At 35.4% G+C, this 25,285-nt stretch overlaps 1 protein-coding gene across 22 annotated transcripts in view; it reads right to left on the bottom strand.

Annotated features, from left to right (window-relative positions):
- The window catches only part of HDAC9 (histone deacetylase 9), a 604,670-nt gene that overhangs the window by 497,664 nt on the left and 81,721 nt on the right, over positions 1-25,285 (bottom strand). For 8 of the 22 annotated variants that reach the window (XM_028490082.2, XM_055085027.1, XM_055085034.1 and 5 more), the window contains exons 3-6: positions 12,193-12,434; positions 7,371-7,536; positions 6,259-6,385; positions 3,658-3,779 (exon numbers count right to left, since the gene is read on the bottom strand). In XM_028490082.2, coding sequence (XP_028345883.1) covers positions 3,658-3,779; positions 6,259-6,385; positions 7,371-7,536; positions 12,193-12,434 — 657 coding nt within the window. The remainder of the gene's footprint in view (positions 1-3,657; positions 3,780-6,258; positions 6,386-7,370; positions 7,537-12,192; positions 12,435-25,285) is intronic. The other 14 variants (XM_055085031.1, XM_055085035.1, XM_055085038.1 and 11 more) reach the window with 6 other exon arrangements.

The raw sequence follows: 25,285 nt of genomic DNA, 5'->3' as shown, positions 1-25,285 counted from the left end.
ACGTTTTACCATAATATTTTATGAAACATATGCACACACTCATTGTAACAGAATCCAATTCAAATGGTTTTGGAGGTCAGTTCAAAGTCACCACATACGCAGCATCTTTGTGAGAAATATGTACTATTTCAAAAGTACCCGGACCCAGAAGCTTCCTTTCCCTATTTTATAGTTTATTATCAGTCCCACAGAGCATTATATTAGAGAAAAAAAATCACCTACTACAGCATGATATAATTTGCAGCGTTTCAAAACCTAAAGTTCAGTAAAATAATCCAAATTTCAGAATCAACAAATTCTTGTGTTATGGAACACAAGCAATCACAGAGGGTAATTCTAAAAGGAAGTGCTACTTTAAATGTGGGCAATAAATATAAAAATTTAAAAAATTATTTTATTCTTAACTTCAGAACCAATTATGAAAGCCTTTGACGTTCATTCATTGTTATGAAAGGAGCAAAAGACTCTCAACTCTTACATTTAAAAGAAACATGAATTCGGAATGGGCCTGATTAGAGCTAACTATTCATATTATTCTGAGGTTTCCAAAAAGCCCAAATGCTATGAGCAACTATGATTCTCCTTAGGGGAAGGAAGTAAAGGTCCACTTTGCATGACAAAGGTCAGATTTCTGCAGGCAAATGAGACTTCTATGGTTGACTGTTCCTAGGCTGTCACTGTCTGAGTCCTAAGAGGTCAAGAGAGGTTCTAAATTCTGCTCACTGCTTAGTGAACACCCCTGGGGGCCACTTTAATCATTTTAAGGTCATTAGAACTTTTCTTACTTTGGTTCCAGCTTTACTCCCGTAAATCTTGCTAATGCATATTGGCAATTCAGTACTGACATAGGTTAAAAAGAAATTGAAAGTATTTAGTATTATATGCAGATCAAAAGATAGAATCCACTTAAAAACTTCTTTTAAATCTAAGATTGAATTCAATGAAATTCAAGTAGACCTCAGAGAGTGATAATCAGGGCCCAATAGAAAAGCTACACTCTATTACGGCTGTACTGGTATTTATACTATATGATCAACGCCACTCCTCTAGATTTCATTTAATATGATAAAGCTTTACTTGAAAATTATCTTATACAGTTTCCCTAATCATCACATAAGTTTAACTATGATAGTATTTTATTGTTTACTTTTTTGTAATAACTATTGAGTCACTAAAATACAACAAATGCTGAAGTAAAAATTATTTGACTATATTTCAGTGCTCTTCTATTTAGTGCAAATATACACCTAAACTTTCTCAAAGTGCACTGGAAATATACCAAATGGATTATATTTATAAAAGTTGGAAGAGTTTTGCCTATTTGTAATTAAAGAGGGGTATCTCTAAGTATTTAGATGTGTAGAAAACATCTGTATTTAATTATATCATACTTTTCTTAGACAATAGGAATTGAATTAAGGAATATTTTGAAACCCCTATAGAGATATAGAAGTATTAATGGCTGTTCAAGAACTTTATTGGTACAATGCTTGAAAATGTTTGGTTTTACAGATCAGCAGCCTGACACTTCATAAATATCAGATATTCGATATAAAGGGAAGAAATTTAACGTAATGGGCAAATACAGAAAATATACCACTAGAAAAGACAAGGGCTGTACCTTTTCACTATTACTACATATCACATAAAGAGATAAAGAAGATGAGTTTCATATTAGTACAGATTTGAATTAAATTTTGTAAGGTATATAATAAGCAGGATTTCTCTTTGAATTGTGTTGTGGACTGAGAAATTCTACAAGAATAAATTAACAGCTTGCTATTCATTCTTCAGAGCAAAAATCCTAAGCCGTTCTCAGGGAAACAGTGGGACACAAAAGTATGGGGTTTTAGTACTTAAGTATTGAAAAAGATCAAATTTGCTTTCTGGATGCTTACTGGTTCCAAATGCCACTACTTTTCAAACTCAGTGTCACTTCTGCAGTCAGTTTTCAACCTCCCAGTGGTAAGAATATATTCAAAGGCTATGTGCACAGCAGGGTAGAAGTCTTTCTCCCTAAATGTAACTGTATCACTCATCAGTAACCTCCTGCCATAAGGGGACTTGTGTTTTCTTTCCTTTTAGTGACTCCTTAGGCTCTTGAATGCCAGTCACTGCCCTAAGACCTGGGGCAATATTCACATAATCTCTGTCAATAGTTCCTACACATGCCATTGGTGCAACTAAATGTCAAGGCTGCAGATCAAAGTACCCACATTCTAAAATCCATGTCCTTTATGGATCAATTTTCATAAACTATATGCCATGTTTTAGAAATATGTGGAGGCTCACTCTTTGCTTTGTTCCTTTTATCCCAGAGAAGTTTATTTATATGCAAGAAAATCTGATTTGTAGATAAGAGTGTGAAATTCTCATGCAATACATAAAACTCACTCTCCTTTGCATAGCCTTCCACTGAAGTATTTTACTATATCTGATATCTTATAGTAGAAATGTGAACATCTTTCGGCTATTAAAATAAAAAGGCACAAACTGCTTTACAATACTTGGCCATCCTTCCTCAGTGCCTGGTACAATACAGGCTAGATGATAGAATAAATTCTTACTCATGATTGATTTTATTTTTAAATCTTCATTATGCTAGAAGTAAAGTATAAGACAGAAAATAGCCTCAGCACGTGTTTTTACAATCTATATCCATTTTAATTATTCAAAATTGCTTGGGAAAATGAATATAATTATTGGAAATAATTTTCACTCTGTAGATTTTATATACAAATTACACAGATCTATAGTTCTTCAAGTAGATCTGAGTAAAATACAATGGGCCAAACTCTCTGATCTGAATATCTTTTCACATCAATTGTGGTTATAAAAATTTTTTTAATTTACAACTTCCTCTAAAGAACTATATTTAGAAAATCTCAAAAGATTTAGAACATAATGTACACAACTGCTATTTATGCTTCTACCTAGCTAAAATTTAAATATATTTATTATAGAGGTAAGAATGTAACACATTAAATATGCACATACCAGAGGGCTAAAAAGGAATATGGGAAAACAAACACAGACTGTAAAGCCATAGAGCTGTTTACTAAATTCCAAATTTATTACAGATTCATTGTCCCAGTTCCCCTAAGCAAATTTTAATACAATTACATGAGATTATTAGCTATAAAGCTTCACCATGAGTTCTCCTATAATCTGTGAGACACTAGGCAAGTCACTTACTCAGGATCTAGCCGTGGCCTTATCTGTTTTAGTAAACAATTAAAATTTAAGGTTTTTAAAAGTGGGAGGAAAAGATTATTTCCATTTTTGTAGTAAATGGCTGAGGCTCAACAGAAAATCAGAGAAATGGAGGAAATTACAGAGATCCTCATTAACAGAGAAGATTTAAATTTTCTGAGAAATCAAATTTCTATTTTCTTTAATTCTTCTCTTTATTGCTATTGTCTAAAACCCAAATGTGACTAACCTTTAAATTAAAAAAGCTACTTTGATAATATACTGAATGAACTGATATAGAAATAGGAGTGTGTGTGCGCGCGTCTGCTTATGCTGAGGGCAGAGGTGGAGAGAGGCTGACAGCTATGATTCAAATCCTTTGACGCTCCCCTAGAGGTATGGCAAAATAAAGCTGCAGGAAGGTCATGGAAGAGCAAGTGGAGTCTTCTTGTGGAACTGACTTACCAGTTTTTCGAAGAGGGAAATCATCCTTTGCATCTTGCGCTCCTGGTAATGTGTATTTGTAGGATGGAGACGTTCCACTCAGGGGTGGAGAGCTTTGATCCAATGACGTGTGGTGGGCAGCCCTACAAAAGAAAAAGAGGGTTCACCATTTCCCCTTGAGTTTTTACTGCACATTGGTCAGCAATAATCGGTTGCACATGCTGTAACACGTGTCTCAGCTGTGTTTATGTTCTTTCTTTTTAGTGTGTACAAACCACAGCCTCATGTAACCAAGTTCAATTTAGCAGTATGTTATGGAATGATGCAGGATGCCCAAGAATGCCCACTGTGTGTTTGGTCACACAGTCACATAGAAAAGTTTGCTTCACTAAAGGAGAGAATTTACCCAGAGCGTGAGATTTGACATCTGAGATTATTGTGTATGTTTCCTTAAGAGTCATATTAGTGGAAAAGTCATCACCCGAATCCTTTTTAGTCAACAATGTAGAACAACCAAGGTAAAAGTAAACATACAGAAGGACTTCATTTAAAAAAAACTGCTAGGTAATACATGAGAGCACATGAGGGTGCCTTTCTACTGGAGAGACAGTACTGTGCGAATAGCCTCAGGTCTCCAAACTTCTATAGCAGTTTCAAGGTAAAGACTGGAGACACATTCTTCTTCAATATGAACCTGACCTTTTAAAATCTTTTGTCTTTCCTGCATTAATACAGTAAAAGAGATGCAATTGTGCTACTGGAGAATAGCTTAGGACTGAACATAGATTACCCAGCGGATATAAACATCTAAAATCATAATAAATGGAGAAAACACAGATAGGGCATAGTATCACCACCATGATGATTCTACCAATATTATTTATTTGAATCAACATTCTCAAGAATTATCTGGTGTAAGGATATTTTATCTAGCCATAACTGGCAAAAAGTATTAAGTTCAGATTTCATAAATTAATGACTTATGGCTCTCCAGGAGTTGGACCCTACTGAAGTTCAGTTCAGTACAAAAAAAAGGATTCCTAAGTAACATTTGAGAGCCATGTCGAATATACCCAAGGGAACAGCTAAAGAATTTTCAGCTGACAAGTTGTTTGCATGTAGTTGTTTCCACTTAAGGAAAAAAAAAAAGGTATTATCTTTTCTTAAAACAGGTTTTAACTTAGAAGGAACATGAGTTAGTTATAAATTATGTATGTAATTTTAGGTAATAAAACAGAATTTCATTTTCAATACTTTTTGATGTTGATTGAACACGTGAAGATTTTCTTTGGGGATTGGTTTCTCAAGTCAATTGACATGCATGGTAGAAATTACGTAAACCATTAAAAAATATTTATATAGCATTCTGGAATCTGCCTCATCTTTTTTTTTTGGATGCAGAGAAGGGAAGATACTTTATAAGATAGAATTATAAGAACAATAACTCTTTAAATAGAACTCCTGGCATGCTTGAAATGTCAATGTAACAGAGTATCAAATAATCAAGTTTTTACTCCCTTATCCTTATGATGTGATTAAAAAATATGTAAGTGTAAAATCCTAAACATATTTTTTAAATACGAGAGAGATGAAACCATGATCTATTAGTCTATTATCCAAATATGTTTTGCCTATCAGTTCTTCTCCTGATTTTTTAAAAATATCACCTCCGGGGCTTCCCTGGTGGCGCAGTGGTTGAGAATCTGCCTGCTAATTCAGGGGATACGGGTTCGAGCCCTGGTCTGGGAGGATCCCACATGCCACGGAGCAACTAGGCCCGTGAGCCACAACTACTGAGCCTGTGAGTCTGGAGCCTGTGCTCTGCAACAAGAGAGGCCGATACATATATATATATATATATGTATATATATAATCACCTCCTTCATACTTTACAGAAGAAAGAATTGTGTTACACAGTATCTCTTTACTAGACTTGGAGAAAGATGGTTGCCTAAAAAACTATAATACCGCGGTATGTTACGCTGTCAGCGTGTGTGTTAAAAGCCAATCTACTCTCATTTTACAGGGTGCGAAGAAATGAGATGAGGTGGGCACGGGTAAACTAGTCACTGAAGACTTAGATATATCAGTTACTTTTCTTTCTTTCTTTTTTTTTTTAATTAAGTCAAAAATCTTCTGGACTTTTAAAAATAATTCAGATCTCCACTTTATTTCAAGCCAAGTAAAATAAAATCTCAACCAGCCAAATCTTCAGAAATTATTGTAAAGATATCAGATGCACCATCTGAGAATAGAAAAATGCAAAATATGAATTAATTTATATGCCCCACCCTACATTTGTCAGTTATTCATTTGGCAAAGAACATGTATAATACTTTCTGGCCCTCAAGATGATACTTGCTAACATTTATTTAAGAGCTGGTCTCTGTTATATACTTAACCACATTGTTTCACAGGACCTTCCCAGAAATCCTAGAGGGCAGGTACTATTATCATCCTCTTTTTACAGAATAAAAACCTGAGCCTTGGAGAATTTGAGGAGCTTGCCCACAGCCCTATAGCTGAGAACTTGGCAGGCCAGGGATTTGTGCCCAGGTTGGCTGAATTGAGAACCTGTGATCCTCACCCCTGGGAATGAAAAAAGCCAAACACTGAACATACGTGTACCAGAGCTTGGGATGGCGGCTCACGGAATGATTTTTTCCATTAGTTGGAGTGTCTTTTGTTGCTGATTTACTCAACAGGAATTCTTGAAGCTTCTGCTTTACTTCTGTACTTGCCACTGCCCCTGAAACACACACATACAGAAACAGATGGTGATTTGCGGTTCTGTCCTTTCAAGCCTCTGGAATATTTAGCAAAAATTAAGAAGTAACACCACTCGTCACAGCATATGAAGTTTTCCTATTAAAAGAAGAAACCAGAGTCTAAACAGGCTTTAGAAAATGACATAGTAATATTTTGTAACTACTGCTTCAACTGCCAATTTTCAAAAGACCTTCGATGATTTCTTTAATTGCTTTTGCAGAAAGGGGATTCCCAGAATTAATACTAATTTTTTCCTAAGCTTTAAAAAATACTGCTGAGGAACAGAACACTGCTTTTTAAAAGTCAAGAATCTTGGGGGACCATATAAGTGATTAAGCAAATTAAAATGAGCTCTTCTGAATTGCTAGCTTGAAAAACTTTTTAAAAAAGCACTTTTGAGCATTAAACAAATAAATATTGCTGACAATTCCAGTTTAAGTCATCACATTTTAAACCTTGCAACGACCTGATTTTGAACTGACCTCATACAGGGGAATTATTTGGATCTGTCTCCCTCTTGTGGATAGTTGCTTTAAGAAAAAAAAAAGTTCTACCTTAAATCTTCTCAAAGTTTGGGTACTTGAAAACTAAATGAGACAAGCCTTGACTTATGAAAGAGCAATTATTACTTGAGCAGGAGGAAGGTATGAGGTATGGTGGAGTAATGTGGAAGTAAGATTATTATTAAACACAATGGCATAGCTATATTGCCTTAGTATAACATTATTTTTAAGGCTCAAAACAACAGAAATTAGCATCTTTGCCAAAACTGCTGTTTACTTCTGGAGATGCTTGTAGACTGAATGCAGAGAGCTGATATGTGAATGTCAAAGCTTTACATTTGGGTCCATAATGTTTTCTTTTACTTAAACACAGACAATTTTGACAAGTTTAATTCCACTCTTTATCAGGCTCCTTTCTGAATGACCATCAGCTAAAGATGAGGGAAGAGATCCATCTTTTACCCTGGTGCCTCTTACTTTCTCGTCCTCTATCTTTGCCTCTGAGAGGAGGAAGCTGCTGTTCTCTGCGATGCCTCTCTACTTCCTGTTCTTGCCTCTGCTGCTCCAGTTTCTGCTCCTTTTCTAGCAGTTCTTGTTGCTGTTTTATGGCTAGAAGTTCCTGTTGCAACTTGCGAGAAGAGAAAGACATGAGAGTGTGCAATTTCTTTAGGCTTCATAGGCATCAATGACCAAAATCGAAATGTTATGAGCTTTTGGAAATTATTTGTATTTACTTTACATTTTACCCATTTTTTGGTATATTACTGAAATCTAAAGACAAGCAACTCATGCCATAAATGGTCTTAAGGTCATTAACAAGAAAGTTTTTAGGTAGTTTCAACACCTATGCCATCCTATCACAATATTACCAAATTCACTCAGATCTTCAGTTCCTTGAGTAACTTTTCTTTGTGCATCTGAAATACATGATACAGGCAAAGAAAGGCAGGAACTTCCCAGAAGTCTGTTTTACCAATTCCCTTGCAACATAAACAATTGAAATCTTCACTTCTTATCCTGAGAAATTATGTGAACATAATCACACTGAATAGAATAGTGAGATATGAGTTAATTTGGGGGAAATCTACCTGAAATAAAATGAAGGTTAAAAATTTCAAAACCTTCCAAGAAGGTTTTCAAAAGATGAATGCAATCTGTATATCCATAACAAGCTCTTCTCTCAAAAGAGCAAAGTCTAATTAGTTCACTCAGCACACAAAACCCTTCAGACTAGAGACTGGTCAAGAAGAAATCACTTCCATCAGACTACAATTTGATGCACTGTTGTTTGGCTGTCTGAATCCCTTGAATTCACTTCCAAATAATGTACATCATGAATATAAAGCATTCTTAATAACCATTTTGAGGGCTTCCCTGGTGGCGCAGTGGTTGAGAATCTGCCTGCCAATGCAGCGGACACGGGTTCGAGGCCTGGTCTGGGAAGATCCCACATGCCACGGAGCACCTGGGTCCGTGAGCCACAATTACTGAGCCTGTGCTCCGCAACAAGAGAGGCCGCGATAGTGAGAGGCCTGCGCACTGTGATGCAGAGTGGCCCCCGCATGCCACAACTAGAGAAAGCCCTCACACAGAAATGAAGACGGAACACAGCCAAAAGTAAATAAATAAATAAAATTTTAAAAATAAATAAAAAAAACTAACCATTTTGAGATGTCAATTTTCTCTCAGACTGAGAAATAAACATGGAATAACTGGAAATGTGCACACTGAGGAATAACTCAAGACTGAGTTCTACTAGGCTCTGACATTACTAGATACAAGATCTAGACAACTTACTAAGCCACTCAGAGCATTGGTTCCTCATATATAAGACAGAGGAATAATCTCCACCATGCATCATGTTCATAATGCATATGAAATTTAAGTTAGTTTGAACAATACTAATTTTGCTTATTATAACTATTTGAAACTCTAAATACTAATGAAGTCAGTGTAATTTGCTGTTTATATGAGATAGGTGCCTAAAATTCTGAAATTTACACTGCACAGTAACAGAACAAAAATAAAAAGTTATATGGAATGGCATCAGAGTCACTGTGGAGCAACAGGAAGCCAACTCTGCATGTCAAGCATGATAGCTTCACTCGTCCCAGAAGGACATGGCTAGAAGCATTTCTGGTTACTTTGCAAATTACAATCTTTGACATTTTGGATTTGACCCACCAGTTTCTTAATAAGTGTTTTTAGATACTCCATTCTAACCAAAAATTTCATAATTCTGCTTAAACTTTGCCTTAAATGTTAATTCTATATAGATATTGGGGTTGATCAAGTAGATTTAATGCTTCACCCAAAGCCCCAATGGAATTGAATATTAATCTCTCTTAGGAATTAGAAAAGCACATGATTTAATTTCCACAGCTACTATTCATTATCAAAGATTGCAGGAATGAGGTTAAAAAAAAAAAAAAAGGAACAAAACGTCACTCCTCCAGTTTCATGTTCCAGTCCAAGACAGAAGCAGAATGAAGTAGTAGCTTTGGAGGTAGACGAGGCAAGATTACAAATCCTGGAGCACCCACTTACTGGCACCCACCACTAGCCTTGGGCAAGTTACAGTGTTTCTGCCTCAGATTACTAGGTGGAAAAATGGGATAACAGCATCTAACTCAACAGATGATTATAGAAGCCAAAGATTCAAAACACTAATATAAGTAAAGCATCATGCTGTGTCTTCCTCATAAAAGTAAAAGCTAGATGAATGTTAAAAGCATCAACTTTTAGTCCTATGCATAAAAAATATAAAACAATAAAATTAAAAAAAATTTAAAGCAAAGAAACTTCCTAAACTTAAAGGGAAATTTTAATTATGACTTTAGTTTCTGAAAAAGCAACTTATTACTTTAGAAAATAATTCCAAACACTAAGTTTTCCTTAGCTATCTCAGAATCATTTCTCTCCCTCCCCTTTTCCAATATTTTCTAGGTGTCAGTAAACCTGCTATATACTACCTTGTTTGGGGAAAAGTAACAATTACCTACTTGCTACTATTAACTTTTGAGTAAAATCAAACAATTAATTACTTAAAAATAATTATGTTGATCTTTACAACTACAAAAGGCGTCAAACATAAATGAAAAGAACTATCTAAAGCTGTAACTTATCAGTATCACCCTATATTCAGGGCAACACGACTTGCATACCAAAGCAAAATGAAACAAACCTTCAAGTATGGGGAAGAATATAAATTTTACTCATTCATCATTGCCATTTTAACGTGCCTAGAATGAATGAAGAAGGAAATCTGGACATTATTATTACTATTATTGTTTCAAAGGTCAAAATGAAATAAAATGTTCCAGAATCACTCAAAAATAAGTCTATAAACTAAATGAAGGTTTCTTATACTGCAAAATACAACCAGGATTCCATATGAGACTTAAAACAAAATCCTCACTCTTATTTTTAAGGTATCTTATGGGTCAATATATTGTAAGCATCTTTTAGTAAAGTTCACTAGTTAAAGGAAAAAAATACTACATTTTATATCAGGTATCAAAGAGCTTTTTTCTGAAAATAAGTTAAAATAAGTCTTCCAGGCTAAGGAAATATAAAACAAGGAACATAGGAAAGAAAACCATTTTTACCCTCTCAGACACTGTCATATCAATGTTGTAAAATTATATAATATTAACATAGATTAGTTATCTATATTAACCCCACATAAATGTGCTTGTATTTTATTTGCAAGTGAGTAAAAGATCAATTTCTGCAGGGCAGAAACTGAAACACAGATGTAGAGAACAAACGTATGGACACCAAGGGAAAGGGGTGGGGGGTGGGGGTGGCGCTGTGATGAATTGGGAGAAAGGGATTGACATGTATACACTGATGTGTATAAAATGGATGACTAAGAAGAACCTGCTGTATAAAAAAAAAAATTTTTTTTAAATGCAAAAGGAAAAAAATCAAGTGTCTATAATACAATATAATAAAAATGAAATAATACAACATACTTTATTATATTAATAAATTAACATAAGTTAAGTCATTTTTGAAGGAGTTGGACATAAAAGTAGACTTTTTTATTACAAATATTTGCTACTTTACATTACTGTCATAATAAATTCAAATTAAACATCTACTTAGTCAGACCAAAATAGCTTTGTTTTAATTATTTTTGTCAAGAAGTTGAAAGACATTTTACAAATAAAGCTGAAGTAATATTTATCTCTGAGGATACAAGAGAATAAATAGATACACAGACACTGATAATAAAATACTCCATCACACATAATTGTGGGATATGGACATATTTCTCCTAGAATAATTTAAACAACTTGGGTCTCAAATTGTAAACTACTCCCAAAATTGTTTCAATAAATTCTTATCTACAGTCTATTAGACTTATATAAAAACACTGAAAATATATGTATCATTTTCTTTATATACAATTTTGTTGAGCTTTTCATTATATTATTTTGAATGTATACATTATGAGGTCTTTTCCATAAGGAAGATTAGTACATACTCAGAACATCTACTTACAGAGCACTCAGAACATCTACTTACAGACCAAAGACAAAAATAAAAAAAGGCTCTCTCTTCACATAAAGGGATTAATTTATCCTCTCTGGTAAATAGTATATGCAGATTCTTTTTTTAAAATTAATTTTTATTGGAGTATAGTTGCTTTACAATGTTGTGTTAGTTTCTACTGTACAGCAAAACAAATCAGCTATATGTATACATACATACATAAATATATATGGCTCTTTCTTGGATTTCCTTCCCATTTAGGTCACCACAGTGCATTAGATAGAGTTCTCTGTGCTATATAGTATGTTCTCATTAGTTACCTATTTATACACAGTATCAGTAGTGTATATGTGTCAACCCCAATGTCCCAATTCCCCCCTCTCCCCCTCCCTTTCCCCCTTGGTATCCATACATTTGTTATTAGAAATATAAAATGGGTCTTTCCAGGCTCGTGGTTCTTCTTGGTGGAGAGTAGATGGGGCAAATGGGCAAAAGCATGTAGAAGAGAATCTTATAAAGGGTGGGAAGTTACTATTCCTTACTATTGATGCTGTAAACTAACAGAAAAAAGAGTGGTAGAGGCTCCTCTCGAAGAAGCAAAGCAGGTTTTTTGCCAGGATTCCTTTTACTTACCCAGGTTTTTCACTAGTACAATCAAAGTTTCCTCCCAGCCATGCATCCGTATCTTTTCATAGTGAAATATCCCTCCACTGCTCCCTCTTATGCCCATGTTATGGTGCAGGCTCCCTGAGTCTACAGTCAGAGACAAAGAAACGTTTGCTACCTTGATGTGCTCCTGAAGCTGAGCCTGGTGCTGCCGTGTCAAGTTCTCATGCTGTTTCTGAAACTCTGCGATCAAGAGCTGCTTCTGGATTTGCTGCTGTTGCTGGATCAGGAGTAACTCCTGCTGCAGTTGCTTCTCACGGACTACAGGGTCCACCACGGGCATCATCATCCTGAGGTCTGTCCTTAGGTCTAAAGGCGAGATGGGCTCCAGGCCCACAGGAACCTCTGACTTTACATCAACTGGAGAGACGGAAAAAAAGGATGGATGATAGAGGATAGAAAATTAGCACATTGACTTGGAGACAAATGAAAAGTGAAAGACACTATACCCCATTAGACAAATTTTACATCAACAAATCTAGTCTTTCTTTTCACAAGTATGGGAAAAGGTCTTCTGTATATCAGGTTTGATAAAATGAACCACAGGCTGATTTTCAGCCAGCAATTTGTACTCTGCTGTGAAATCTTCCACATTTCCCTTTTTCAAAGAGGTGACTCCAAAGATTCACGGATATCAAAGTTGTTCATAAAACTTATTCTACTGGACCACTTACCAAATTCAAGTCAACTTAGGACAAAAAAATGCAACTCTATCGAGGAAAAGATGTCATGTTATATTAGAGAACTTCTAACACAGCTAAATTTGTACACTTGCAAACATTTTTGTTTGTAATCAGAGTCAGAAAATATATTCTAAGATATATTCCTTATGAAGTAAACCTTTTAAAATAATGTATTTGTAAGGATACGGGACCTACCAAAGAAAAAGTAAAAACACGCATGCTAAAATGTGGGAAATGGTAAGTAGAAAGAAAATACAGACCCAGAGTAGACAGAAGTCATCTAATTTTAAATGTTAAATCATTGTAAAAATTTTAAAACTACTGGAACCAAAAAAAAAAATGCTTCTATAAATCGACTTTGATATTCAGGCTGCCAATTTTCAACCTCTGCTCTAAATCTAAATGTCTAGGACTTCCCTGGTGGTCCAGTGGTAAAGGATCCACCTTACAATGCAGGGCACGCGGGTTCAATCCCTGGTCAAGGAACTAAGATCCCACATGCTGTGGGGCAACCCGCGCGCCACAACTACTGAGCTCGTGTGCCTCAACTAGAGCCCATGTGCTGCAAACTACAGAGCCCATGTGCCCTGGAGCCTGGGCGCCACAACTAGAGAAGAGAAAACCCACACACCACAACTAGAGGGAAGCCCATGCACCACAACGAAGAACCCACATGCCGCAACGAAAGATCCCGCATGCCTCAACGAAGATCCTGCATGCCACAACTAAGACCCGATGCAGCCAAAAATAAATAAATAAAATAAATAAATAATAAATAAAATCTTTTTTAAAAATCTAAATGCCTGTTCCCATAACTTTTAAAAGGATGTGTCACCCTCAGGGTAACTGTCTGGGTCTCAGTTCCCTCATAAGCAAAATGGAGACAATTACCATTAACAATAACCACACAGAGTTGTTAAAAGGATTAAATGTGATAATCCACTCAAAGACTGACAACATATAGCACATCCCTCAATAAATGCTTTTTCTAAAAAAATTGTGTAAAAACAGAAATTTCCTGTGTATTAAAATAAATCGTCAACACTGTGGGGCTAACCAAACAAAAATATGGAGCCAGTAAGAAAATAAAATTGTTTATGCTTTCTATTAAATATTAGAAAATAGAAACACTAAAACATCTAGAAAAATTATAAAACAAGAAAACAAAGAAAGATAGCCAAACAACTAAAAAAAATCCACCTTCACTAGTAAAGATATGCAAAATTTTAAATAAAAATAAGGCATCATTTTCTAATGATTAAATATCATATATATGATTCACATATATGCATATGTGTATGTACAACATCCCCTTGTATAGGGTAAACATATGACCAAGTAGACAATTATATGCTGCAAGTGGCACTGCCAGTTGGTTTAAAACTTCTGAAAAAGTGATACGTGATATCACAATTTGGTGACATCTGTCAAGAGGCATTAAGTATTTCTACCATTTGATTCAGGTTTGACAACTCTTGGAATATATCTTAAGGAGATAATACTAACAGGAAGAAACAGTTCAATATTGTTGAAACAGTCATACTGTTTACTGAAGTATTATCATTTTAATTGAAATCACCAACTACAAGGAAATGTCTAGTAAAATATGTCACATCCATTTCATGGAAAAATATGCAATCATTAAAAATAATGTTTATGGGAACATGAAAAATGTTGTTGTAACATTAAGTGAAAGAACAATAATAAAAATGACATATACCCTATGATAACTCTTTAAAAATAAGTTAATTTAGTCAATGTACATTTACCAAGAACCTTAAATTCCCAAGGTGATTCTAGATGTTTGGGTTCGGTAGTAAAACAAAAAGACAAAAAAATTCTAGCCCTCAAAGAGCATATATTCTACTGGAGATTTAATGGTATTAGTCTCTGAATTCGACCAGCAAAGACTGGTGAGACAGAGAACAAAATAAAGTTGTATTTTGGGTGGAAATACGAATTATTTTCCCCTTCTACTTTTCCGTATTTTTACAAATTGTATCTAATGCTGTGACTCCTACTCTGAGTAACTTAAATTTGAAGAGTCCAGGTTGGAAACTACAAAGTTAATATTCCATGCAAATTTAAGAGATATTTTCAGGAAGTCAATAAAGCCTAACATAAATTCTGTCTATAGAAGTTAAGGCTTCAAACACTAAATGAAACATTAATGTCTTGCTTATCATCTGAATTGTGTGTACACACAGGCATGTGTGTGTACAGGCACGTGTGTGTGTCAAGCTTGTAGGGGTGGAGTGGGGGAATTCGTATCAATCTTGGTCGTTGACACTGGTGATTTTTCAATGTATAGATCAGAAGAGCTTGCACTGATAGTGCTGTATATGTCAGTTTAATGAAAATGGGAAAACAATTTATTAATAAACCATAGTTTGGGGGATAATGTCTTCTAAACATGATATTTACAAAAGGAAAAATAATAATTGTGACAAGTTTGGAACTAAGTGAAGAAGATGGCCTGTAGGATCTCTTGGTCAGAAGGTCCAATGTAGAACTTTCAATTGAGGCTCTGGAGTAACAGGAGATTTTGAGCATTAATTTATAGAGTTGGCGTTATTCCAACCAAAAGCAAAGGCTGTTAAGCATATATTTCACTTTTACATTAAAAAGGCCAAACTAAAGCCTCAGTTTTTACATGGACATCTCAATAAACAAATTTAACCCTATAAAGGCAAAATGTAAAATTTCAAGAGATCCTGGGGTCTCTTGTTGCTGGCATTCTTATTATCCATAAACTATAACTGTCAACTCCCCTGCCCCCGCCAAAAAACAAAACCCAAAAGAGATAAGGAAAAAAGAGCCCCAGAACTCTCCAAAACAGCTAATGTAAGCCTCAAAGGGTAATTTGACTTCTTAACCTGCTATCCCAACAGAAATGATTGTGTCTAACTGCTTGCCTTTGTTCAGAGACTAATCACTAAATTGTGAAAAATCACCCTCAACTTACAAAAACTGCTCTTGATTATAAATAATTGCCCAAGACTGAGAGAAAGAGGCAGGCAAGATCCCAGTCTTTCATCCAATTTATTCAGCAGCAATCCACATTCCATTTGTCTAGACTAAATATAGCAGCGTTTACACAAGAAATCAATAGTGCTTGCAGAGAGGAGAGCGAAGGCATGAATATTTCATCAAACTCAGAGAGAAATGGCAATCAGCAAACTGATGGTTCTGTGTAGGTCATCTCTGGCCTGCTGGATTAGTTCCTGTTACTTGGACAATAGCTCATCTCTGGTTAATCATAATCATATCACAGCCATTCTTTCTATTTTTAAAATTAATTGCATTGTGGGTGACAAAGGCTCATCGTATTCCAAAAAGAATGACGGATTTTTCTTCCATCTTCTGTGACAGGCTAATAAGCCTCCCCAGGAGCAATAATAGTAACACAATACCAGGGCTGAGTTTCAACAAGTTACAGTCACTTATACATCACAGAATGTGAAAGAAAGGGCATTGTCCACAGCTGCTGTATTATCATAATTAGAAATAATCAACTAACAAGGAAAAATTAACAACCAATTTTAACAGTGAGGAAATGGAATCATCACTGTTCACAACATTTCTTGTCTAGGAACATGCAAATTACTTAGAACAGGTGGCCAGTGATACATAAGTTAGAAGGAAGTTGATGATAACAGTAGCATTAGCATTACTTATAAACAAATCCTGTTTTCTTAACAGATCTCATAAATTTATTTGGACTCACCCTATTTGTCTGAGATTTCAAATACATGTGACATATATATGTATATTATATGTTTATCATTATTCTAATAGCAAATACCCAGTCAGAACATTTCCACATATATTTAGTCTTATTATCACTTTACAAAGTTCTGCTCGTTCTTTCCTCAGTGTCTTTTCTTACTTACTCTTTGATAGTTATTCCCTCCTCTACTTAGGACTTATCAACTCATGCAATTTTTTAGAAATAGTTTTTACTTTAAGAAACATGGAAACAAAAAAGCTCCCATTTCAAAATAAAAATCTCAGCTCATATAGATGCTTATGATAACTACATTTATTTAAGCAACATATACACCTGTTCAGCTGTAACTAAATTTCTTTGATAAATACGTTTTTTTAAATACCAAGACCATTAAAGAGTTAAATCAAAGTACTAAGGACACCCTAAGTAGTCACGGCATGTTTCTTAATTTTTCACTTTAGATGCTATTATTTATAGCACAGGTATGTAGGGAGAATTTTCATATGTTCAACAACAGGAATCTTTGGTTGCTTCTTTATCAGCTGGGTTACAAACAAGAAGCCATCCATTTTAAGAATGTTTTCAGTGAATAACTTGCAAACCTCATGGATGGAAAAATTCTAAGAATGCAAATTTTGACCATTTACAACTATCACAACAATGGTGAAGACTGTGCACGCTGTTCCTCTGAAGGAGATCCCGAAGCAGTGCAGTGTAAAGCACAGGCTTTCACACACAGAAAAAAGGCACAGGCACAATCTTGCCACCAATTGGTACGTGTCAATTCAGTTACAAGTTGAAACTTGAAAAAATGTGACAAAAAATGGAACCATGTTTAACTATCTCAGTTAATATTCACAATTACAGCAGCTACAATAATATTCAGGATACAGCATCACCAGTGCTGCCCAGAGCCAGTTTATATGGAAAATAAGTTCTTACACCAAGAAATGGTTGACCACAACCACTGGCAGGTGGACGTATGAATAACAATTTCCAGATCTGGGAGAAACAAATGTTGCTCTGATCATCTGCTCAGCTTCTTTTGTTCCTCCTTTCCTGCACAGAAATCTTTGGGCCTGCAGACTCCGCCCATGGGAAAAGGCTGCCTGTTGTGCTGTTTTGTGCTTTAACATCATCCTGTCAAATATGTGGGCCTGTCATTAGTTCAGGGTTCAGAAAAGAATGTGGATATGGAGAACAGTATGGAGGAGTTTTTTTTCCTTAAAAACCTGAAAATAGAACTACCATGTGACCCAGCAATCCCACTACTGGGCATATACCCTGAGAAAACCATAATTCAAAAAGATACATGCACCCCAATGTTCACTGCAGCACTATTTACAATAGCCAGGACATGGAAGCAACCTAAGTGTCCATCAGCAGAGGAATGGATAAAGAAGACGTGGTACATATATACAATGGAATATTACTCAGCCATAAAAAGGAACGAAATTGGATCATTCGTAGAGACGTGGACGGACCTAGAGCCTGTCATACAGAGTGAAGTTAAGTCAAAAAGAGAAAAACAAATATCGTATATTTACACATGTATGTGGAATCTATAAAGATGGTATAGATGATCTTATCTGCACAACAGAAATAGAGACACACACGTAGAGAACAAACATATGGACACCAATGGGAAGAAAGGGGTGGTGGTGGGATGAATTGGGAGAAAGCGATTGACATATATATACTGTTGATACTATGTATAAAATAGATAACTAATGAGAACCTACTGTATAGCTCAGGGAACTCTACTCAGTGCTCTGTGGTGACTTAAATGGGAAGGAAATCCAAAAAGAGGGGATATATGTATACGTATAGCTGATTCACTTTGCTGTACAACGGAAACTAACACAAAATTGTAAAGCAACTATACTCCAATAAAAATTAATTAAAGAAAAAAAAGAATGTGGAATATCTGTCTCGGATACATGTAATCCAGACTTTTTCAAAGTATAGCCTTTAATAATAGTTTAAGTACATGGGAAACTCTGCAGAAATTTATATGAAGCTTCATCAGGAATAGACATCTTTCACTAATCTTTTCCTACTTGTTTCTTTTTTTCAGGCTTCACCAGGACAGGCTGGTTCTATTAACATATGTGTACATGTATCCTAATGATACCATGTTATCTATGAAACTCTGCTCAATACCAAGATGTTCACTTGTGCTGGTTTGACAGGTAGTGTCAGAGAGATTATTACCCGCTCTGTATAGCATGTACTGCCTTCTCCTGTCATTTCTGTACTTTCTGGCCAAACCAAAATCAATATGGAATAAAAACAGTGACACCCACTACCAATTAGGAAGTTATCTGGTTTACTGTGTCTTAAACTCTTCATAAGCACGTACGCAATTCTACTGATCATCTGGTCAGCTAACGCTACTACAGTTTTCACTGTGAGCCTTCTTGAACAGAAACTGGAGAGGTCTTGGAGAATGGATGGAAGAAGATCCGTAAGTATCACTTACAGTCTTTGTCCTATTGATACAACTTTATGTGTGGGATGTCAATCCCACCATGAAGAATCTTAAAGTTTTCTCTGGTACAGCAACGGGGGATATCTAGCTTTTGTGATTCTAGCTTCACTGACACTTCCTCATCATTGGTTACGTTGATCACCAGAAAGAGTTCTTCAGGTAGAATCCATGGGCTTTGGGAAAGAAACAGAACTTAAAGGTTTTTCTTCCTTCAACTCCATGCAATTGATTTACATTCATTTAAAGCACCTTGATATTTCCTTTTCTGAAATCCTGCTACCATCTCTCACCCCCTTTCTTTTAACACTGATTTGGAACAAAAGAAATCCAATTTTGTAATTTTATTTATACTTTTATCCATTATATCTTATTTGTTATATCACAGCATAAAGCTAACTGAGGGCTGGCCCATGCCTGATGGCTGTTTGTATTTTGTTCCTCTAGCTCTTTGCCTCAATAACTACATTGCAGCATAAATTCCTAAGTATAATATAATTAATACTATCTAAAGAAAGTATAAGACTATTTAGGGCTATGTGTATCTAAAATAACATTGAAATCACTGTTTTTAAAGTATCATAGGTTGACATAGCACTTTTCATTTACACCTTTATTCAGCAAATATTTGTAAAGCCATATGAATTGCCAAAACAGTTTTTAGTCAACAAGAGAAGGAACTGCCTTCAAGGAACTCATGTGTTAATGCACATCAAGCCATAAACCGATGTAGAAAACATGACACATCAAGGGCAATGATGTTGGTGCTCTAGAATCCCACCTGGGCCCTCTTCTATTTTCCCTCCAGGACTCTCAATGGTGATATTTTCCATTCCCAGGACTTTATTTGCTTCCTCTATGGTCACAATTCCGTCTCCAGCCTAAACATCTATTCTAAACTTGCCACCGATATGTATAACTAGTACTGGTACTCTTCACTTAACCTGTCTTACTCTGCTCTTTCTCCAGTACCTCTGGTCTCAGTTTGTGCAGCCAGAGGAGAACATGAAAGTGATATTTGACTCCTCTTTCCCTTTATTATCCATACCCAATCAACATAAACAATCTTTTCTACTCTTAAATATTTTTTGAATTCATCAAGCTCTCTCCACTACCACTGCCTATTTTACTAAAGCAGCCCTCTGTCACTTTCCTGGGTAACACCCACCCATCAGTGGGACCCCAATCTTTAACATGATGGCCTATCCCTCTATGATGTGCTTTCTGCCCGTGTTTTCAGCTTCAACACCCCCTACTCTCCTCCCTTCATCTGAATCACACCGATCTTCTTTCAGTCCGTAAACACACCATGCTCTCCGAAATCTCAGAGATTTCTCATATACATTCTCTCTTTCTAAATTCCAATCCCACCCCATTTTTCTATACTGATTCTTTCTTATCTTAGCTAAAAATGATTTGATGTAGGATGTCTTTCTGTATCTTATTGTATTTTCTCATTAAATTTTTCAATTGATTTTCATAATATTTGTTTAATTGACTCCCTTCACCATTATTCTAAGTTCCTTGAGATGAAGGACCACATTTTCAGTGCCTGGCACAGCATAAAATCATAATAATGCCTCAATGAATGCCTGAAATGAATGAAGGAATAAATGAATGAGTGAGAGCGATGAATCATATGGTAATAAAATTAGAAACACATATGTACAGATCCAATTAAAATCCTAAAACAATTACTTATTAGTTCCTTTTGACTGTCTGAATCCAGGTAAACATTGACTGTTTATTGATAAGTGAATGAGTTTCTGGCAAAAGTGGTTAAGTATTTGAAAAAAGCAATCTCAAAAATTTTTCCACCTAAGATGTCATTTCACATCTCCCAGACCCCAAGTTATCTCTTAAAACTCAGTGTGCTGACAGGTGACAACCACCAAAGTACAGTCAGGGAGCACTGAGTAAAATAAAACTTACCCATCATGCTGTTTGCCTCAGTAGAGATCACCAAGAATAAGCCACAATCCTGAGTTATCTAAACAGTAAGGCCTAATTCATTAATGATTACCCCATGTTATATTATGAGAAAATTAGAACAGAACCGATAATCTAGAAGCTAAAATTTTTTTTCATATCTCCAATTTGAAAAATGAAGAATTACTAAATGTTAATAGAAAAGATTAAATCGTCTTAAGGTTATTTAATATTTTCTCTAAAATATCCAATAACTGATTTTTAAAAAAATATTGAAGTGCCTTTTATTGAAGGCTCTTCATTGAAATGTGTAGAATCATTGCAGACTTGGAAGGCATATTTTTTTCTGAAAAAGTAAATTACTCAATTTGAATGTGACTAACATCAAAAATGGGAAATGCAAAAACAAGCAATACAACCTCAGTTTGATGACAATGTTACCCAAATTTCACTTTACAATACAAATAAATATTCTTAGCTTATTTTCCACTGTTAATATTTATATCATAATGAAATAAAGAATAAATTAATCAAACTTGAAAAAATAATTTCTAGAATAAGAATTACTTAAATTGATTAGTCCAGAAATACAATTATCCCTGATAATGATTCTGTTCAAGTTACACATGTTTACAGTTTCTTTAAGGTGCACTAATACATGGCATAAATGAAAAGAAAATAAATGGAAGAAGCAATCTGAACTTTTATTTACTATTCTCTTATTTCCCAGGGGTCTGAACGGGAAACAAAAATAACCACAAATGACTAAAATATCAGTAGGCCTTGAAATATCAACATTTAAGCTAAAGAAAGCTAACTTTTTAATCAAAGCCTTACTATTTTGATTTACTTAATTCAAATTCCCTCTCTGCAAATATGTTTTTGAATTAAGCAGTCATAACAAACCATAACACCAACATGAACTGCCAACTCATTTGTAATACCCACTTAGTTCTAAAGTATCTCAGTGTTTGCTAGTTCTCTACTATTTGAGAACCAAGTAGAAGGTTCATAGAGCTTCCTGCAGTATGGGAACAGAATCAAACCAATTTACGTGACTTCAAGGTAATAGGAGCTAAGAACCTAATCCATATCATTTTGTAATTTGAGACAAAAATTTAATCAGATATAATGATACCTGTAAATGAAACATTCAGTAGATGAGAAATGTTAGTGCTGTGAAGTAGGGAATACAGGTGTTGATCTAAAAAGTGTCACTTATTCAGCCATGTATACCACTCATCATCTGGGATGTACAGCAAACTGACTTCTGTAAGAACTATGACGAAGGTGGGACAAACTGTCTCCTCCATATTTTTCTCTATAACTTATATTTTTTTCTAGGTTACAGACAAGTACTAAATTATTACTATTTGCAAATGGCTAACACAACTTCCTTCTCATTATGAAAACTTAATATGTGAGGCAGGGGATTCCCCTCTGACTCCAGAACTTAGTTCATCATCTGACATGTAATATAAGTTTAATAAAAATTGGTTGAATAAATGATTCTCTCAGCAGATACCCCACTCTAATAACACTTTTTTTGAACAAATTACATTTGTTTATTTGGCAAATAGACTTTTTTCAAAGAATATGTTCCCACTCCTCTATCAGGAACCCTTGTGTGCAGAAGTATGTAACTGTATTCTGTTTTGAGAGAAAAGAAGAGCTTTTATTGGTTTTGTGTACTGCCAGCAAGAAACAATTGCCTTTAACCTAAAAAATATTCCAATATTTTCTGAAAGCTTCAATGCTTAGTATATTTAAGACAAGAGCATATATTAAAAGTTGCAGGAAGGTATGAAAGAAAAAGAGCAGAAATGCCATGCATGATGCTTCTCTCATTTTCCTCTTCGATTTAAACCATGTCTTTTCCTTTTCTACTCTCTAATCTTCAGTCTTGCATAATGGGACTTGGACTTTAACCTTTTTTTTTTTTTTTTTTTTTTCCCCTTCTCCTGATCTCAGTTGTTTTCTAAGTTCTGAGGAAATCTTTATTACAAAACAAAAGTCTTAAAGTCCCACTAAAACATTCTAATATAGGATCGCACTCGCTTTTAAAAAGCAAAAACATTTCTTTAAACAGCTGGACACTTTCTTCAAATAAAAACTTATGAATAGTCCCAACGTATAAAACCAGCACGAGTGCAACTGTTAAGTAGGAGCCAATGTCCCACCCACTCACTTCCTCCCTGGCCCGTTCGTTCCCCTGGGAATCCAGACTCCATGGACTTCAACTGAAAAACACTGTTCTAACGGCATTATTTCTTTATTTGTTAAATTCAAATCAGAGGCAAATTACATTAGTCCTCTTTCAAAGAAAAATGCATTACTGTTTCATGGTATTATGAGAATTTGGAATGTATGATTTGGAAATAATAAAGTTTCACTTTGTACATACAATTTGGGGGTGAAAGTTAATGTTAAAAAATAAAAATTCGGGACTTCCCTGGTAGCGCAGTGGTTAAGAATCCGCCTGCCAATGCAGGGGACACGGGTTCGAGCCCTGGTCCAGGAGGATCCCACATGCCGCGGAGCAAATAGGCCTGTGTGCCACAACTACTGAGCCTGTGCTCTAGAGCCCGCGAGCCACAACTACTGAGCCTGCGCTTGGAGCCCGTGCTCCACAACAAGAGAAGCCACCGCAATGAGAAGCCCGCATACCACAGTGAAGAGTAGCCCCGTCTCGCTGCAACTAGAGAAAGCCCAGGCACAGCAACAAAGACCCAATGCAGCCAAAAAAGAAAAAAATCATCTAAAATTGCATAATTTCAAACCTAGCCAGATAAATGCATTGGCACCCGTGTTTATGTTATTGCCACATGGTGGCACCACTCTTGTTCATAAGTAGAAATACCCACTATCCTTTGTCAGAAGTGCTTCGGATATGAGTTTTAAAATAATTATGCAAGCTTGGAATTATGCGAAGTTTTCAGGCCTTGAGCATTTTAATGAAATGTGACTTCCCTATGCTGATTCCAAATTTAGCTTTCTAAACTTGGGTAAGAACAAAGACTAATACCGTATTGTTGGTTTGTCTGGAGAGTTGTTTTGCTTTAATATAAATTATGGAGCCAACACCAAAATAGCACTTACTATGTGCCACACACCGTTCTGAATGCTTTAAAAGAAATGTTAACTCATTTATCCTTCTTTACAGCACTATAAGGTTGTGCTATCTGGTAACTCACGGGGTAGACACAATTATGAGCCTCATTTCACCAATGAGGAAAATGTAGGCCACAGAGGAAATTGGCCAAGGTCATGCGGCTACTTAGTGGTGCAACAGGAATTAGAAAATACACCAACCAGCTGCACAGTCTATGGTCTTGGCCACTCCACTATTATTCTTCTTGACTTCTACAAAACAGGTATCCAATTTAATTTCTACACAGTTCACCTTGAAGTTTGCCTTGATGTAAATGAGAATGAAAAGTTTTTTGTTAAAATAATATTACATATTTTTTAGAGGTAAAAGGAAAGCATTTGCTTGTAACAGCCAATATATACCATAGAGAAATGTGTAATGGAACACATTTCTGCATATTTTAACACATTGGTGAATTTTCAGGTGTTTCAATGCTCTCTTTAGAAACAATTCTGTATTTAGGAATTGCAAATTTAGCATTTCACCCTTTTAGCTACAGAAATTTCTGTTGAGTCTATACAATTTTTAAAAATTCATCTTACTCTCTAATCTGAAATCCACTAACTCACAGGTAAAGACTGCCTAATAATGAAGTTATTATTAGTACTTGATTAACTAAATCACACTGGATTGTTACTGAATCATATTAACTGTAAACTGTTAATGAGACTTGAATGTATTGTTCATAAATTTTTAGATAACTTTTTTTTTTTTTTTTTTTTTTGGTACGCAGGCTCTCACTGTTGTGGCCTCTCCGGCTGCGGAGCACAGGCTCCGGTCGCACAGGCTCAGCAGCCATGGCTCACGGGCCCAGCCGCTCCGCAGCATGTGGGATCTTCCTGAACCGGGGCACGAGCCCGTATCCCCTGCATCGGCAGGCGGACTCTCAACCACTGCGCCACCAAGGAAGCCCTAGATTACTTTTTTAATTGAAGAAAGAAAGCAGTAACAAAAAGGAAGAGGCAGCTGTTTTTTGACAGTATGAGAAAAGATTTGACAGGATAGACTGTGGTTGTTTATCTTTTTCTTATTTCAGAGTTTTTTTTGGTTCATGATTCCTTGTGCATTAAAAAAGATGATCACTAGCCATTAAGGCACAACTTGTTAGGTAAGTGAAAGGGTCTACCTAAAAGAAGAGCCTAAAATTGTCAGAAGAATCTAATTTTTTTTAATATATAAAAAGAAATCTTTAATGTGACAGTATATGTGCCTTAAAGATATTCATAATTT

This window comes from Physeter macrocephalus, chromosome 5, assembly GCF_002837175.3.
Source record: "Physeter macrocephalus isolate SW-GA chromosome 5, ASM283717v5, whole genome shotgun sequence".
NCBI classification, from domain to species: domain Eukaryota; kingdom Metazoa; phylum Chordata; class Mammalia; order Artiodactyla; family Physeteridae; genus Physeter; species Physeter macrocephalus.
This window is presented reverse-complemented; position numbering and strand designations above follow the sequence as displayed.